The sequence below is a fragment of the Lepisma saccharinum genome, chromosome 3 (assembly GCF_977018435.1).
Source record: "Lepisma saccharinum chromosome 3, izLepSacc3.1, whole genome shotgun sequence".
NCBI classification, from domain to species: Eukaryota; Metazoa; Arthropoda; class Insecta; order Zygentoma; family Lepismatidae; genus Lepisma; species Lepisma saccharinum.
Genome location: NC_139231.1, coordinates 70797979 through 70816072, shown reverse-complemented (window position 1 = coordinate 70816072; position 18094 = coordinate 70797979). Strand labels below are relative to the sequence as shown.

Here is an 18094-nt window from a genome sequence, read left to right as displayed (position 1 = left end):
AGTTCAGTCATAATGTTAAAAATATTTTCTCTAGGAAGTATTTTATTTTTAAATACTATGCCTTCCAAAATTGTCACATAATGTTTTAATTTGGGAGAGGCTACAGCCCCATTAGGGCTAGAGAACAACATTGTTCTCTTGACATCTAAGAATCAAATTAATTTTGATAATGTGACACTTTGTTCCTCCTTTTATGTTATTCAAAAGTACATTAACTTTTATGTGAAAGGCAGTTTTATTTTGTTGATGTTATTGGGTAAAATATGAGGGGAAGTCTGTAAGTAGGTCACACATGGCTATAAAAGTAATACTGTGACCGATAAAAGCTTGAAATTCATTCATTAGTACCTTTACATATTGCCTTTTATATATATATATATATATATATATATATATATATATATATATATAATGGATAAAAGCAAGGAGGGCCAAAAGGGCTAAGTAAAAATCAAATAAGGTAAAAGGTAACACTCACCGGACAGTAGAAGAAACAGAAGACGGAACCGGTTCCGTCTTCTGTTTCTTCTCACGCCGATGATGCTATAAATTAGCGAAAATTTTGAATTTTCCTACTGTCCGGTGAGTGTTACCTTTTACCTTATTTGATTTATATATATATATATATATAGATATATATATATATATATATATATATATATATTGTTATGAACATAAAGTGATAACAATACTGATAAGCTGGATCAGCATGCTGTCTTGCTGACCCACAATCTTGCCACTGAAGATTTCAGGTTTGAGCCCTACCGTGGACATGTGTGTTCATTTTGTGAATGTCCCTTAATCATTTTCATTTATCCTCATTACAGCAATTAGTTTAAATGGGGGAAAGAATGGCATCAAATAAGAAAGAAAAACTAAACAGTGCTAAATGTGAACATGTAAGTATTTTCACTGCAACCGTTCCATATTCATTTACCAGTTTTTTGCTTAAGTAGATTGATATATGATATAATTAGGATACCAAATTAACTTCCATTGGAGCATGATATCCCAGGAATTCAAGCAAAATTGTGTATTTTGTATAATTTTCATCAAATTTAGCCTCTTTTTGCAGATTCTGGGAAATTACTGGTACTGCATTAGCAATTAAAATTCTTGCAGTTTGTCCTTATACTCATATTCAAAGTAGAATTAATAAAAAGTTTTCTTGGTATGAAACCTTTTAAATACTCAATGATTTGACACGTTTAATGTGCCCTTTTCAAGCGTTGTATATAGAGTGAAATGCCACATAACAAATAATCAGTAACAATTCATTAAATATTACTTTATTTTTTTTTAATTGAAAGAGAACAGAAAAAGAAATATTGCTGAAGCTCAATGTATTGCCTATTTTAGGGAACAGGTGACAAATACAAACTATGGTGGCAATGGTTACACATTATCAAAGCCAATATTTATGACATTTTCGTATTCTGTCTCTCGAAAGGAATGGATGATTGATTTGGTTTAATTTATTTAACTTTTCGGCCACTTTTGGCTAATCGCAAAGATCTTGAACCCAGGACTTCTGGCATCGTAGCATGATGTGACATGGATGTTGGCTGCAAACAAAGCTTGAAGTGGAAAATATTAGCTGGGGAATGTTTGATCAAGCCTTGGAGTTAGCTGGGAGGATGGTCCTATGGTTTAACATGGTGACAATAAGACAGCTGGGGGCAGGGGGAATGCTTCTAAAAATATTTGCTAGTTATTAGGATACCATCCCCCCACATCTCCCCTCATTTCTAGCAGTGGCAAATGGTATGGAAGATAAGAGTTTGGTTTACATTAATTAATTGAAATATCTATTTTTGAACTTTTATTTATAATTGGCAGCATTTCAATGCCATTATTTGCTTATTAATTCTTTAATCAGTCTATTCTGATTGTTATAACTGACAGTACATTTCATAATGTTTATAAGTCTTGGAAGAGATCATATAAAATGTGTCAAAATGTGAGGTGTTAAAAAGGTTTAGTCATTACAAGAAAAATAGTTATTAGTTCACCAGTAACTTGCATGTAACATACTTTCTGATACTGATATCTCCCAGTACTGGTATTACTTCATCCCAACTTATTACCATTATAACTGGAATTAAAACCTGATTTTTTACCATAATTCTGTAAATATAAATTTGACATAAATCTGTATTCTGTCATATTTGATAATGGAACACACATCTTTGAAGAATGAAAGAAACAATAGTGAATTCTGTGTATATTGTGGTTAGTTGATAATTGTGTAATGTCATTGTGGTGAAATTTATTTATTATATGCAGTGTAGTGTGTTTAGAGAGATTTCATATCGAAGTGACAAGTGATGGGAGACAAGGAAATTTCACATCAAAATGACAGAAAACAAGGAGCTTTTACACTGAAGTGGCTAGTGGCACTCCTCCCTGCATTCATGTATTGCTAACAGTGACACTGAGGCAACATGTTACATGGAAAAATGACACAGTTCAGATGACACACATTGGTGTGAAAAGTTACCTTTATTTCCCAATGATCATTTTCAAGTTACGTCATGTGTCACTTGTCACACTGGTGTGAAATCTCCTTTATTTTAACCAAGTATAATTGAATGAATGATCATAAAAAAGTACATAATTGTTTACAATTTGAGAGAATTTTCTTGTAGTTTGTGTTAAATCTACCTCTATACCTGTAACATTTTTTGTACCAGCTTATTTTTGGTATGTAAATGCAGATGTTATTTATTTTACATCAATATGTGCAATTTGATTCTTTTGTAAGTTGTCAACGAAGTTGGTATCTTGTGAAAATAATTAGTTATAGAAGATCCCTTAATATTGACCTCTTTAAGTATTTTCTGAAAGTTAAAATTTGCTCAAGTGCATTATGTTCGTATTTTAACACTAGTAAAGGTTCTTCCTTGTTCATACTATTTTGACATGAAAGTATGTTAAGTAGAGTTAAGCAGATAAATGCTTATTTTCATTGCCTGATATCAGGGACATTGATATTGGTGGGTAGCACCTTCATTTTAATCTTCAATATTTTAGGAAGTGTGACATGTGAAAAATGCCAGAATGTGTGGGAAAAAATGTAAAAATTGAATTCTTTTAATATTTAATATTGTAATTATTGCATAATGGGTCTGAAAAGAATTTCAAACGGAATAAATTTGTTACTAAAAAGACAAGAGGCCATATTTTAATTTGAAGCTTTTAATAACTATTATATATTTTATTGTGTATAATAATCTTTAAAACTATGTATTTGAGACACTATGTTCCATGATGTATAGATATAGAGCAGTTATGTAAAAACTGTCACTCAACCAGGCCTGTGTCTGGTATTCTGTGCCACTTTGCTGGGTCAGTGTCTGGACTGTACGTGGGTGTTCTCTAAGTGTCTCTTCTCATATGAATTTATTCATCCTCATCGTTGCCATCAGCCAAAAGTGGTAAAGAAGCAACGTTTTTAGTAACAAAAATACACATGTACAGTGTAGTAGTTATGACTTGTAATCAATGTGTTCAGGTTTGATTCCTCATGAAGGTTCATGAGACAGTGGTTAGGACCTCACTTTAAACTGTAGGTTTCCTGATTAGCTCATCTGACGATAAAGGGGAGTTTAAACAAATAAACCAAGCCAACCTTTGGCTCTACTCCAGATTGCACTACTATAGATTTCTGTATGTAATGTTAATATTAGTTGGGTGCGCGCCAATCAAATCATTCTAGCTTATTTCAGGATCATGGACAGAGTAGATATCCCCTGTAAAAGGGGGGGGGGGTGTCTTCTCCCCTTTTATTTCTCTCTTCCCCTTTATTTTTATTGTCCAATTCAGTATCTATATCTTTGTGCTTCCCCCCCCTCTTCTTGATTCCTCACATGCCAACTGTTTCATGGGCAGACTTGAAGAAAAGTTCCTGGACTCGCAACCTCTGAAACCACTCCTTTCGCTTTGGTTCACAGATGAACTTTCCCTCTCCACTAATGAACCAGTGTATCGTTCAGCACCCTCAAATTCACCTGGTTCTATTTCACCAGCCAAGTCACCTTTCTAGATGTGGATGTGTACGTTGCAGGTCAGCTGAGAACTTCCATCTACATAAAACCTATCAACTCCATTTCTCCAGTGCCCATCATCACCACACCTAAAAAACCATCCTGTTCTCTGCTTGAGAGAACAATGCCTCAACTCCTCCACCACATTCCAGCACAACTACAATCAATGCCAAAACCAAGTTTTATTGTACTGTGGCTACCTCCTTCACCTTTGTAAACTACCAATCACTCTGAGCTTGTTAAAATCCAACACACCCACCACTTACAGTGACCTTGACACCAGGGATGTCTTCCCAGATAAATCTCTGGTCGTTTATCACCACCAACCCAACCTCGGAAACATCTTGGCATCAACAATTACCACATGATCCTGTAATTCATTGGGTAACTAATAAATATTAATATTCCAGAGATTTTAAAATTCCATCAGTCTCATATTTTCTGCAGAAAGATGTACTTTTTCAAAGCCTGGCACTTGTGACAACTCACAAGACCCAAGGAGTCCTTAATTAGAACATTTTGTATTTTATTCTCATTATAAAATTAACCAACACATGGTCACAACATGTAATTGTTTCTGCAAATTTTCAGATCAACTTCAATGGAGGGAAAGCTAGACATGGATAAAATTGGTATAGAGATATTTGTTACAATAGCTAACAACTTTTTTTTCAATCATGTCAACCTTTTATCATATCTTCTTTATAACCTTTCGAATTATGAGGAAGGTGGACTGAAAATGTGGATAACCAAAGCAAAGTGTGTGTTGCAAATATTGTCTTGGTTAATTTTACGATATTGATGACATGTAGTGTGAAATGTCAACTTCTTAATTCTAGTTATATTCCATAACATATTAGGCATGTAAATTGGTCAAAAAATAAAATTTAATCAGTGAAATTAAACTTAACAAGCAGGAAAACATGTTTTTACCCCCAAATAATATCCATTCTCAGCTTTTATTTTCACCATCCAGTTTTCTCACAGCTGCTTCTAGCTCAAACAAATGACTGTCATTAACGCCTGGGGCGATAGTTTTCATTGTCTCTGCAAGATTATACAGATACTCTTTGTTGGATCCACTTGGACCGACCGCATGCAAAATCTGCTGGGCAATGCAGTCTACTTCCGCAGGACCTGCGTAGAAGGGATTGCTTTCAGTTCCGACGTATACCACAAGCTCGAATGGCATGCTTTCTGTGGGATGGAACATAACACTTTGCTTCTGGTATCCACCTTTCTCGCGATAGTCCAGATGGTTCATCACGTTCTCCTTGTCTTCGGCAACCTTGTAAGCCACTCCCCACACCTCATCCTGTAACAGATTTATATTTACTTATATATTCATTTCTTCTAACAATGTCCCTACATAAAGCAGCACTCAGCATCTAATCAATGGGCACCTTGGGGGGAAAGACTGGAGAATGGTGCTGATCACATCACCTCCAGTATGGTTGGTTGATTGAGTTGGTTTTAAGTCCACTTTGTGCATAGTAAGGCCAATCGGGACTGGACATACAGTTTAAGGTGGGATCCAAACCACTATGTGCCTCCACCAGGTATCGAACCCAGGACCCCTTGATTACAAGGCGATGACTCTACCACTGTGCCTTCAGGGAGGCTCACAGAATGGTTGAGATCGAGAATGTGTGTGTCTCTACCTCCACATCCCCTGTCTCTTCATACTAATGGTGCAATTCACAGAGGATAGTTTTGCCCTTTTTTAAGCTTTATTTTTAAGCAAGATTCTGTTGGCAAGAGCTTGTCAAATGAAGCACATTCAGATAAAAGATTTAATTTTTTTATAATAAGCATGCACAATTATAATAAATGATTCTTAAATTACAATATTAAAACTGAATAACAAAAGTGAGTGAGTATATGCTATGGGTATCAGGAAAGGGGGAGGGTCAAATTGCTCTGTCGATGCCACCCTGGTAATTGGTATCACTCATTTCAAAGTAGAAAGCTTAGCTATTATTTTTATAGTCAATAATAGAAATAAACCTCAGTTATTAGTGTTCTAGCAAAATAACCAAAGGGAACAAATACTGCAGATGCCACTAGAACCCATAACTTCATATTCTCAAAATCTACCACTTAATCCAAAGAATAAATGATTCCACAGTTTGATAAATCCAAAAACGAGATTTTTTTTTGTCTGAGGTGACGTCCTTTGCAATCATAATATAAACAAATAATACATATTAACTATTTTTGATACAAATATTTGAAACACTATGTAGAATATGATTTCAGTAATTTTGGACATGTTTAAGTATGTCAAAATAATCCAAGAATGGACTATATCAGATTAGTTACTTAATTGAAAGCACCAGTGTCCTATAAAATCGAAAAAAAAAAGTCAACAAACAATTATTTTATCTAAGGCAGGACACCCTGGGTGGGTGCCTGAGTTGCCACATCCCAGGGCCAGCTCTGGTCAAGCTTAAAAGTGTAATGAAAATTGACACGTCTAATTCTCTCTCTCTCTAGGAGAATTATGTAGAGGGGAAATAATTTTTCAGAATGAAGCTTGGCAGATGATCACAACAGTCATAAAGGTGACACTTCATAACCAGCAATGTCAATGTCTCACTGATCTGCATACCTTGCAGATCTAATGGAACCTTATGGATGAGGCGAATAGCATAAATTGCAGGATAAATTTTCTATGCATGGAATAGGGAAATAAGTGGTTTCCACATCAGGAAAACTAAACCGTAACGAAGACAGCTGAGCAGCCTGACTCATGCTAGAACATATACCTGCCAAGGAACATCTATTGATATGTAATTTTCTTCTATGTGTTAGTAAATTTCCATGCAAAATATGTCCTTGAAAGGCAGGTCTGCAGTAACATATGAACAGTAATATCAGTAGTGGCCGGTGGCAAGTATGATGGGTAGTGCCAACGTGATCAAGAAATCGAAAAGAAAAAAAAACAACTCCGCAATGCCCCGCCCCCTCCTTGAGGTTGCCCCACTGGCCAAGATATTTATCCTCGTTTGGTAACGTGGAAAACAGTGTGTTTAAGTAATAACAAACTAATAGGATTCATCTTCACTCACTAACCTATCTTTATACACTTCAGGACACTTCACTAAAAACACAATTACAAGAGGAAGGGAAAACAAATATTCTCACCTTCTCCTCCCCCATGCACACGTATTCCAACTGGATGTTGAAAATATTCTAGACACTTGATGTAAAAAGAAATTATCGAAATGCCAAAGGAAACTGGCATCACCATAGGATTTTTTACTTTTATATTTTTAAAAAGTGTGGATGGTCCTCTAGGTGCATCTATCTATTATCAAAATGTTCATTTAACTTTGGAAAAATACTAGGTTCGTTTCTCCAAAAGTTTGGAGAAAAGTAGATAGTACCTTTTTCACGAATTACTTCCCCAACGGGTCTTACAAATCCGTCGTATTTAGCGACTCCTCTCTGAAGATGGCAACTGTGTCAACAATGCGAAAGTTCCCTCACTGTGCCAAGCGAAAAGGGTCACGGCTGGTGTCTTATGGGCTAATCCCACCCCCTGCCACCTACTTCCCGGCTCATGCTGGAAATGTTACTCGCTGAGACTTCTCCAACCCTCTGCATGTGTTTCAACTTGGTTAGGCCAGCTCTTGAGTGGCACGGACCCCTGCCTCGCCGAGGGTACGAAACAGCTGGCGATGCAGTGAGGAGGTTGGGGCAGTTCATATCTAGTCTGTGGTTGGGGCGGTCGTCACGTCAGCTTGACAGATTGCAAGATTCGAATCTCCTTGTCTGTAAACTATCAATGTATTAATTTAACAATACTTGGCCTAGGTATGCATTTCTTCTGAGGGTAGTGCCATGGCACAGCGGCTCTCCCTCTTGAGCTGCCTCTGAGTAATATAATCATAGTACCTCTGTAAGATAACATGTCTTAAAATTATGAGTACATTGGTCTGTGATGAAAATAAAAGAAACTCACCTCAGGGTCTGAAGATGGTACTAATGTCACAACGCGTCCAGGCTGAAACAAGGGAAAAAAGTAAGTGTTTGGAAAATATTAATCCTTATCATCACTTGCATTCTTTAAAAAAAAGAAAAAATGCACAGTAGTAAAAACGTTATACACATCTTCAGGGTAAGTTTTGAAATTAAGTTGATCAAATAACTAATTTGAGCAGGATGAAAGTTTTAAATTTGTTAGGGATACTAGTCAAACTCAAATTGATGAACTTGCAGAGTTCTATCACTACCAAAACTTGAGCAATTTCAGTTTTTTTTGTGAAGAATTAAATAGTAATACCATTACATGCCAACATGCCCATTTAATACTTTTATCAGAATATTTAAAACCCTGTAATTTTTAAGTCAATAAATTTATCTCATACAATTTAGGAAGGAAATAATATATACATATATAATATTTTATATCTTGTTAGAGGCATTGGCAGAATAGATCTGGTTTTCTTATCTAAATTTTCCAGTGTAAACCACACCTGTAATTTACACCACCAAATAACCCACAACTAGCTTTAAGCACACATACATTAACAGCACAATAGTTGTATTCAAATCAAATTCACCTTATCAATCCAACTCTATTATTGACTACACAGTAATCGTGTATTATGTGATAATATATTCAGGCCCGTAGCCAGAATTGATCTCGGGGGAGGGGCTTGCAATGTTATGAGGGGGGGGGCTTTGTAAATCAAGTCCATTTTTCAAAAGTTTAACAGTGTTAAATTAAGGTAAATTATGTGTGTGTGTGGGGGGGGAGGGGGGTCATTAAGTTTAGAAATATCACTTGAAGTACTAATTGGTTGCTACTGAAATCATCCCTTACTACACACTCCATACTACGTTTGATGATACAGATATTTATATCACCCAAGAGAAGATGGACAATATTCAATCACAGTGCATAGCGTACATTCCAGTCCCCGGCCGAAACAATACAACTCCCCTTCATTTCCAAAACTTGGTAGCTGTTAACGTTTGATGCACATGCGGAGAGAATTTGCATAATGACATCAAAGTCACAGATTTCTGTATAAATGTGAGGTTCCAACAGGGGCAATGAAGGTACAGATAAAGATATAAATAAGATGAACGAATGTAATAGCTCCCTGAGTTTATCCTTCACCAAAGTTGTGAGAAAAATAATATCAGCGGCCTACATTTTCACTCTTCACTGCAAACAAATTACACAAAATAGTTTTACCTAATGTCAAGGGGGATTACCTCAGTGCCGGGGGGGGGGGGGGGGCTCAGCCCACCCTGGCCCCTGCCTGGCTACGGGCCTGAATATATTAAGTGTGGTTCACACTGGAAAATTTAGATAAAATAATTGTATGTTTTAGTTGCCTATGCTGTCAAGGCCTCTAACATGTACATTACATGATATTCGAACTCTGGAACAATAATTCAATTCGAACCAATACAGATATTTTGGTCTCAGCATTGACTACTATTGAATGGACATATCAATCTCACCTTCTCTGGAACTCCTCTATGATCTGCACTATGCTGCCAAAACCGACGCATATAACCTTTAATGTATCCAACCAGTTTGGTTTGGTATGGGAAGTCAACCTTCCATATTAAGGAGCCATATCCAAATATCCACATTTTAGAGAAGGGAGCATAAGGTTATATGATCACAGAGCATTCACATATTCATTATTAACCTGTAAGAAAATATAGCATTCCATTTGTAATGCAAATAACTTCAATTTCAATGTATCCAACTGTCTATTTCTGTTTTGTGATTAATCATGACCCCATTCTACCACATGGTTTATTTGAGTTTTTAAGTTCACTTTATGCACAGATAAGCTAATCAGGACTGCTTTAAGTGGGATCCAAACCACTCTGTGCCTCCATGATGTATCGAACCCAGGACTCCTTGATTACAAGGTGATGGTGTAACCATACGCGTAGCTACGGAGTGTGCCTAGGCACACCCTAACGGGCTGCTTTATCAAAGAGAATTAAAGACAGATATTTCAATAAGAGAGAAAATAAGCGGCAGTTTTGTAAGAAGTTGAAAATGTCATTACTTGGTACAAACGTGTGCATTATCGCTGAGGAAACGAGTGTCTATAGATTTTCAATTTTTTGATGTCATTGGAGAAAGAAGATATTTACTGAATTATACTCTGTACTAGAGCGCTTTTCTTCTATACCTGTCACAAGCTGCACGTGTGAGAGAAAGCTTTCTCCAAGCTTACCCAAGTTAAAACTAAATTAAGAGCAACTCAGAAGCAGAATAGATTGGAAGTCCTGCTCTTGCTATTTGTGGAACAGGAAAAAGCTTAGTCTATTGATGCAAATGAAGTTATTGATGAGTTTAAGAACATTGTACATTTTGACAGACGTCTCTTGTTATAGATGACGTGTATTTTGATGTATTTGTTTGCAACATTTATGAACATTTTGTGTGTTTGTAATTTCTATGGAATTTGATGTTTTTCTACTACATATATTCAGAAATTTTCAACACTGTCATTTAGTGAATTTATATTCCTTTACAAACATCAGTGCAGTTAAACAGCCAAGTGATTGTGTTGCAAAATATGCTATTAAAAAGGTACAAGACCTCATTTTTTTTCTCTGTGCCAGGCGCGGTTGGCCCTATAGCGCACAGGATCAGTGAAACCCCAGTAATATACGATAATCACCTCGAGAATGAACAATAATACGTCCGTAATACGGCAAACTCTTTTGCTGAGAAGAAGAAGCTGCGAATTGGCCACCCTGATACAGACCCTCAGTTGAACCCCCACAGGACAGCTCGTGCCATTGTGAAAGCTTCGTGTGGGAGCAGAAGCTAGATGAGGGTATAGGGCAAAATACATGGAACAGGATATTGCAGAACCTATGTCTCCACCCAACGGTCATGCGCAGTTCGTTCTCTCACAGAAGCCGCGAGACAAGGCTCCGTTCTCGCTGCTTCCTCCCTTCCAGTGTTGCTCTGTGGGGTTCAAGTTTGAAGCGCACATATCACATATTCAATCTTCTCTTGTATCATTTTTGCACCGAACTTCTTGGAATAAATGCAAGATTGTGGCAGAGATGGATGAGTGGAAACAAATAAAAGCTGGAATTAGATGCGATGAATTAAAATAAAGAAGATACATTACCAAAATAGCTTGTGCATGCATTCAGAGGGTTTTCCTTAAAGGTGGAAACACTTCGGGTTCGCGAAAGAGAAAGAATGGTGCGAAAACGTGACTCGCTCTCGCTCGGTGTCAATCGTTTCAAGTTTGTTAGTTTTTGAAGGGCTTGGATACTTGTTGGAAAGTATTAAGTGATGCTGCGAGTGAAGCGAGGGATGGACTTTACCTAGGTTATGTCATTTGATGCAGTGTAGGCGTTGCTGTCCATGCAGGTAAGAAATGACCGATAGAAATGCACGTAAACAAACTTCCTTGTCCCCTGAAAAAAAGCATGTGCTGGTCGACCAGCCCCAAATTTGAACAAAGCTGTCGCGTATCAATGAAAGGGTCTCAGGTTCGATTTCTAGTATGCACATGCCATTAGTTGCCATTTCCCTTTAATAAATGTAGGACCAGTTCTGATTAGTCGGCATGGACGTCCGGAAGGGGAAAAGGGGGGCCGCCGCCCCCCCCCCCCATGGAAATTGAATGTCAACCAAAAATTATATATTACAAGCATATCATTTAATTTCAGTCACAGTAATTTTTGGTAATTATTATAAAAGCATTGCAGTAACTTCAGACTGAAGGAGTGTTTTTTGCTCCTCCTGGGAAAAAATATATTACTTGCCCCTACTTGAGGACGTCCATGATATTCCAACAAAACTCAACTTTTTTCATAAAGACACAATTTATTGTAGTTTCAGCCCTAAATTTATTCCCACACCCTACTATAAAACCTTATACTCCCAGATGAAAAAATTCTGGAGAAATCTTTTAAGTCCTCCCCCATCCTTTTGTTAGGCGAAGGAAGTCTATTTTGCGGAAACTGAACATATGTCACATGACTTCAGTGAACCCCCGGGTAAATAATGCACGAGCCGCGCCTGCTTTGTGCACACCCAAATATAAAGTTCTAGCTACGCCTATGGGTGTAACTACTACACCATTGGGAAGGCCCCTTCTACCTCTTGGATTTATTGTGAGGATGCACGATGAAGCATCCAAAGTAAGAATCAGAAACCTGTTCTGTATGTGCTTATAGACAAGTACAGAATTTGATTCATATAGAAAATACACATGTACCAGGATGATATAGAAATTATGCAATTGAAAAATGGGCCAAAATCATTCATGAATCGGTAACAAGGGTTACCAAAATAAATGCTCTAAATCTTATCTTCAAGAACAACATGTTTTATTATTATTATTATCATCCCCATTTATGCTGTTGCTATTATTGTATTTTTATTTTTCCTTAATTAAACTTGCTTTTTTTTTACCTGTTTATGTTAATTATGATGCTGTTAGACCAGTGTAAAAATGAGTGGTTTACATATAAAGAAATGTAATACTGTGCACAGATTATACATGCAACTAGCACGGTTTTCATTGCCTTTGTATTTGCATTATTTTACATTGCTTTTATACCTTTGGAGATTAATCACAGCAATAAATATGATATGAAACTAATGAAGGAACAAGTACAAGGAATAATCCATACCTTACACAGAATTTGAATTTCAAACCTGTAGCATAATAACATCCTTCATTAACCACATGGCCATCAAGGTTGGAGCAACTCGGAGAGAGAACAATGAAAAACAATACTAGGAGTCTAGGACAGATGAAATATGGCTGAGAAATTTCAGTAGTAAGAAATATGGCTGAGAAATTTCAGTAGTAAGTCTACTTAAAAAGATCAAGGTACATGAAGGAGAAATCATAAAAGTAATAGTGCACTGAAAATGACTGTAAGAATTTACAATGTAGAGAATGTCTCCAATTTCGTTAATATTTGGTATACTAACAACATGAATCTGTTGTTAAAATGCGGGGAAATTGTACATTATGCATGGGTAGCCCCACGAACCATGCATGGGTAGCCCCGCAAACCATTCACGGATAGCCCCACAAACAATTTCCGGTAAGGTTAGGTTAGGCAAGCTTAGTTAAAATTTTCTTCGCAAAACAATGTGATACAGCTCTTTTTTTAAAAAAAAAAAAAGAAAAAAAATCAACTTATATTAGCTTCTTTCCGATTACCTAGAAATGGAAGTGAGGAAGAAACAGGTAGGGTTCAAAGAGAATGTGTATTGGAACTGAAAAATGGCTGTACGTGAAAACCAATACAGCAGCCTAGCATAACCTTTCCCCTGAAATTTGTAACAACATGCAGAATTTGTGCATCAAAATTGGAAGATATACACATTAAGACTGTAAAGTAAAACTTTCTAATTCATGATCTCGAACAAAAAAAATTGAAAAACTAAATAATATAATGATTAAAATTAAAATGAACAAATTGTTACAAAATAGTTGTAAAAGTTATGAAATGAAAATCGAAGAAGAAACGAAGTCATTGTATTTAGCACGTTGGGTGCTGGGTGGGCCTTTTGGCAGAGGGGCCCGATCGAATTGTGGGGGGGTGGCTGGGGTGTTTTTGCAACCACGAATAAAACTCGAAATAATACCATTCAAGTGTAAGTCTTTGGTAAATATGCGATATAGCCCAAACGGATTTCTTCAAATTTACAGGAGAAACTACTTACTGAAATGAGTTTCTGTAGCATTGTCGAAGTTCTTCGAGGTATTTTCTTTTGCGGAAACTTAAAACTTCACCATAGAATGCTGCAGAACAAGAAATAATCACTTTTTATGTAAGGAACTTGCATTTTCTGTAAAGCGACAACATTTTGCCGTTGTTTCCATTATGTACCTGCAGATGGCACGAGCGTCGAAAGTCACATGGTCTTGCCAGTGTTTCCAAATGTGCCTTTTTTTACGAGAATTTTTTTTTAACTATGCTTACCTAACCTAACCCAACCTTGCCGGAAATGGTCCATGGAGCTATCGTGAATGGTTTTTGGGGCTATTGTGAATGGTTTTTGGGGCTATCGTGAATGTTTTTTTGGGGCTATCCGTCAATGGTTTGTGATGACATAATGAACACGAAAGTAGGTATTTTTCGGTTAAGAAGGTTGAAACAGTGCATACCCAGGTAAGACTGCAGAATATGGGCTGCTTAGGAGGAACGCGGTTCATAATTTTTTGGTAACGTTTTGTAGTTAGTAATTGGGAAAAGTAAGTTTTAAAGTGCGGAATTTTTTTTTCTTTAAATAAAACAACAGAAAAACGTGTCCAGGTTGGGCGGTATTGAAATCGTAGCAGCGAAGGAAAAGGCATATTCCTGCACAAATCTAGTGAAAGGAAAAAATACCTGTGTTGTTAGGTAGCTAGGTTTAGTTCACTTAGCCTAAATAATAATTAGTCATTGTATTTATGCTAATGAAATCTAACCTAACAGGCCCAACCTAACCTTGTAGGCATTCCTCGAAGAAATAATGAAAGGAACTGTGCGTGAACAATATGGACACGAACGAATGGAGAAATGCATTGCTTTTAGTAGCAGGAAAAACATTTTTCATTGTATTTATGCTATTGGAACCCAACCTAACAGGCCTAACCTAACCTTGTAAGCATTCCTCGTCTGAAATAATGAAAGAAACTGTGCGTCTGTGGGTGGAATCCGGAGCGACAAATCAACTCGAATTCCGCGAAATAAAGGGTCTCACTTATCGCACAACACTTGAGTGCGTAAACAATATGGATGCGAACAAATGGAGAAATGCATTGCTTTTAGTAGCAGGAAAAACATTTTTTACGGGCAATAATATAATAGTAATCGTAAAAGGAACACCAGAAAATGGAAGTAGAAGGTACGTACTTTCAGGGGATATAAATTTCGTTCGTCTATTTAGAGGGAAAAAGCAGCCCATGTTCTGCAGTGAGACCCATACCCACTCCAAATCGACAAAACACAAGCTCGACGCGCGATGATCCATGACGAGTGCACGCCATATTGTCTGTTACCCAAGCGGAACAAGGAAGACAAATAATGACTCGTAATATGAAAAGTTGACACTATTTTATGGAAAAAGGCATAACTTCACCTCAAAGAATATTCCGCAATGCAGAACGCGAAATTAATGCTAAAATGAACGAAATAAACGAGCGAGAGGTGTTCGGGCTATATCGCATAATTACCAATGTTTTGTAAGTTGTCTAACGTTCCACTTAAGAAGTTTCACGTAGTCATTTCGAACAACATTTACTTCGTTCTCGGTGAAATATTGGACTTCGGTCTATAAATCAACGTTAAAGTATTTTCTGTTTGGTAATGGGGATGATAGTCATAGTCTCCAAACATAATCTTCCTTGCACTTTTAATTTCGTTGGAAAAAAGAGAATTTACTTAATTACAACATAATAAATATTGTCATTGCAAAACAAAATAGCTTCGACATACTTGTATTTACCATTATTTGTTTCCGCGATTGGATCTGTATTTCAAAGTATTCCACAGTACACATAAGAAATCACGTTATTCATGCAGTAAAAACAATACAGGGTAGCAGAAGCAGACGATTCACCAAAGACTCGATATTGCAGGAAATCGAGAGCAGTTTTCGATATTTGCAGTTGTTGCCAACCATGAGTATAAAGTTAGCTACATTGAATTTTCTTATGTGTGCGAGATATTTAATGTAATGTGGTGAAATGTAGTTTATTAATCTGAGAAAGTTATCACCTACTCCGCGAAAGGTTCATTTGTTGAGTATATACTTTTGCATTTATTCCCATTGGGCTGCAGTGGAATTTCTCGTGATAATGGTAAAGCGATATTTTACGTATTGGGGTTGGCAGGACTGATACACGTGTGTTCCTGTGATGTACCTGTTTTAAATGTCAATCGTGTGAGTGGTATGCAATTCTAAATTATAATGTTAGTGTATTTGTGAGTTATCAACGTGACATAAATACGTTTCGTGTTGCAAGCAGAAATTTAGGTCTCACTGCAGACCATGGGCTGCTTTTTTCCTCTAAATAGACGAACAAAATTTATATCCCCTGAAAGTACGTACCTTCTACTTCCATTTTCCGGTGTTCCTTTTACGATTACTATTATATTAATGCGCGTAAAAATGTTTTTCCTGCTACTAAAAGCGGTCTCACTGCAGACCATGGGCTGCTTTTTTCCTCTAAATAGACGAACAAAATTTATATCCCCTGAAAGTACGTACCTTCTACTTCCATTTTCCGGTGTTCCTTTTACGATTACTATTATATTAATGCGCGTAAAAATGTTTTTCCTGCTACTAAAAGCAATGCATTTCTCCATTTGTTCGCGTCCATATTGTTTACGCGCTCAAGTGTTGTGCAATAAGTGAGACCCTTCATTTCACGGCATTTGAGTTGATTTGTCGCTCCGGATTCCACCCACAGACGCACAGTTTCTCTCATTATTTCAGACGAGGAATGCTTACAAGGTTAGGTTAGGCCTGTTAGGTTGGGTTCCAAGAATTAAATACAATGAAAAATGTTTATCCTGCTACTAAAAGCAATGCATTTCTCCATTCGTTCGTGTCCATATTGTTTAGGCACAGTTTCTTTCATTATTTCTTCGAGGAATGCCTACAAGGTTAGGTTAGGCCTGTTAGGTTAGGTTTCATTAGCATAAATACAATGACTAATTATTATTTAGGCTAAGTGAACTAGGTACTACTTTACTATACCGGAGACACCTATCAACGATTTATTTCGCAATTTGTTACATTGCTAATGTACTATTCTGTATTGCGGAACATTTCTTGAAGTGAAATAATGAATTTCTAATGAAAATAATGTCTATTTCTTACATTAACGAGTACTTACTGTTGTTCCTTATTTCCCACAAAACATCCATGGGTAGCCCCAAAAACCATTGACGTTAGCCCAAAAATTCACAATAGCCGCATGAACCATCACGGGGATGAGGTATGCCTAGTAGGTTAGGTTAGGCCTGTTAGGTTAGGTTCCATTAGCACTCCTTTCGTTCAATTTAGCATATACGGACAACATCGGCTTGTAGCAGCAGCAATAGCGCGTCGGAAATAGATTTTCGTAGAAAACCACATGCATTCGCATTAAAATGGATCAAAACTACATTCCCGAACATCAACAATGCTACAGAAAATGATTTGCGTATGTACTTTCTCCTGTAAGTTTGAAGAAATCCGTCTCCGGTATAGTAAAGTGTTACCGTGAACTAAACCTAGCTACCTAACAACATAGGCATTTTTTGCTTTCACTAGATTTGTGCAGGAATATGCCTTTTCCTTCGTTGCTACGATTTCAATACCGCCCAACCTGGACACGTTTTTCTGTTGTTTTTTTAAAGAAAAATTTCTGCACCTTAAAACTTACTTTTCCCGATTACTAACTACAAAACGTTACCAAAAAATTATGAACCGCGTTCCTCCTAAGCAGCCCATATTCTGCAGTCTTACCGAAATTTATGTAACAGGTAAGCAATTTTAGAAATGCCGTAAAGAATGAACACATCTAAGCTCAGCGTAACCAATTTCATGCCAATGCGCAACAAGTATTTTTTTTATTGACGCATTTTTTGCAATGAATTAAAATTATATTTTCGACAAGATAGTAATATTGCATATCAAACTGCTTAAATAATTGTGAGAAACATCGATTATTTTTACCCTTACACTACGTTGTTATTGCAATTTCACCCTTTCATGTTCCATGTTACAGATTGTTTTGTTTTTTTCAGACTATCCTAGCTAGTTCTACAAACAAGACTACCTAACTAGCACTCTAAAAATCATAAATGCGAAATGTTATTGTTGAATCAATATAAAACCATACTGTTACCTAAATTTTCCACCTGCCCTAGCAAGATATGAATCTGCTTTTGACATTTCTTGCCAGTTTCCATCAGGGTTGGCATTTTGCCCGGTTTTTTCTCAGATAAAACCCGATTAAACCTGGTCAAAATTGGGTTTTATTGGGGTTTTTCATGTTATGTTTACAAATATATATATTTTAAAAATGAAATACATTTTT

General features: G+C 36.7%; 3 protein-coding genes across 15 annotated transcripts in view; 2 read left to right on the top strand and 1 right to left on the bottom strand.

The window, feature by feature from the left end:
• Positions 1 to 368, top strand: part of Ero1L (endoplasmic reticulum oxidoreductin-1-like protein) — a 113606-nt gene extending 113238 nt beyond the window's left edge. For all 4 annotated transcript variants that reach the window (XM_083118749.1, XM_083118748.1, XM_083118747.1 and 1 more), the window contains exon 13: positions 8 to 368. The gene's annotated coding sequence lies outside the window, so the exon portion shown is untranslated. The remainder of the gene's footprint in view (positions 1 to 7) is intronic.
• Positions 369 to 4835: 4467 nt separating this feature from the next.
• On the bottom strand, positions 4836 to 16153 carry LOC145985117 (putative glutathione-specific gamma-glutamylcyclotransferase 2). Of its 5 annotated transcripts, none has more exons than XM_083118742.1 (4): positions 16117 to 16153; positions 9528 to 9721; positions 8014 to 8055; positions 4843 to 5361 (listed from the first exon to the last, which is right to left on the bottom strand). In XM_083118742.1, exons 2-4 carry the CDS (start codon positions 9660 to 9662, stop codon positions 4999 to 5001), a joined length of 540 nt encoding a protein of 179 aa, XP_082974868.1. In that variant the 5' UTR covers positions 9663 to 9721; positions 16117 to 16153; the 3' UTR covers positions 4843 to 4998. The 5 variants fall into 5 exon arrangements, with proteins under 5 accessions (XP_082974871.1, XP_082974868.1, XP_082974869.1 ...); XM_083118743.1 differs by lacking the exon at positions 16117 to 16153 and adding an exon at positions 14664 to 14909; XM_083118741.1 differs by lacking the exon at positions 16117 to 16153 and adding an exon at positions 15501 to 15584 and having other exon boundaries at positions 4844 to 5361.
• Trmt61 (tRNA methyltransferase 61) overlaps positions 15132 to 18094 on the top strand; it is a 119951-nt gene continuing 116988 nt past the window's right edge. The window contains exon 1 of one of the 6 annotated variants that reach the window (XM_083118733.1): positions 15132 to 15247. In XM_083118733.1, the coding sequence (XP_082974859.1) occupies positions 15241 to 15247 (7 nt within the window). In that variant the 5' untranslated portion in view covers positions 15132 to 15240. Of the gene's footprint in view, positions 15248 to 15594; positions 15697 to 15723; positions 15956 to 16501; positions 16522 to 18094 lie in introns of those variants that run through there. The other 5 variants (XM_083118738.1, XM_083118737.1, XM_083118734.1 and 2 more) reach the window with 5 other exon arrangements.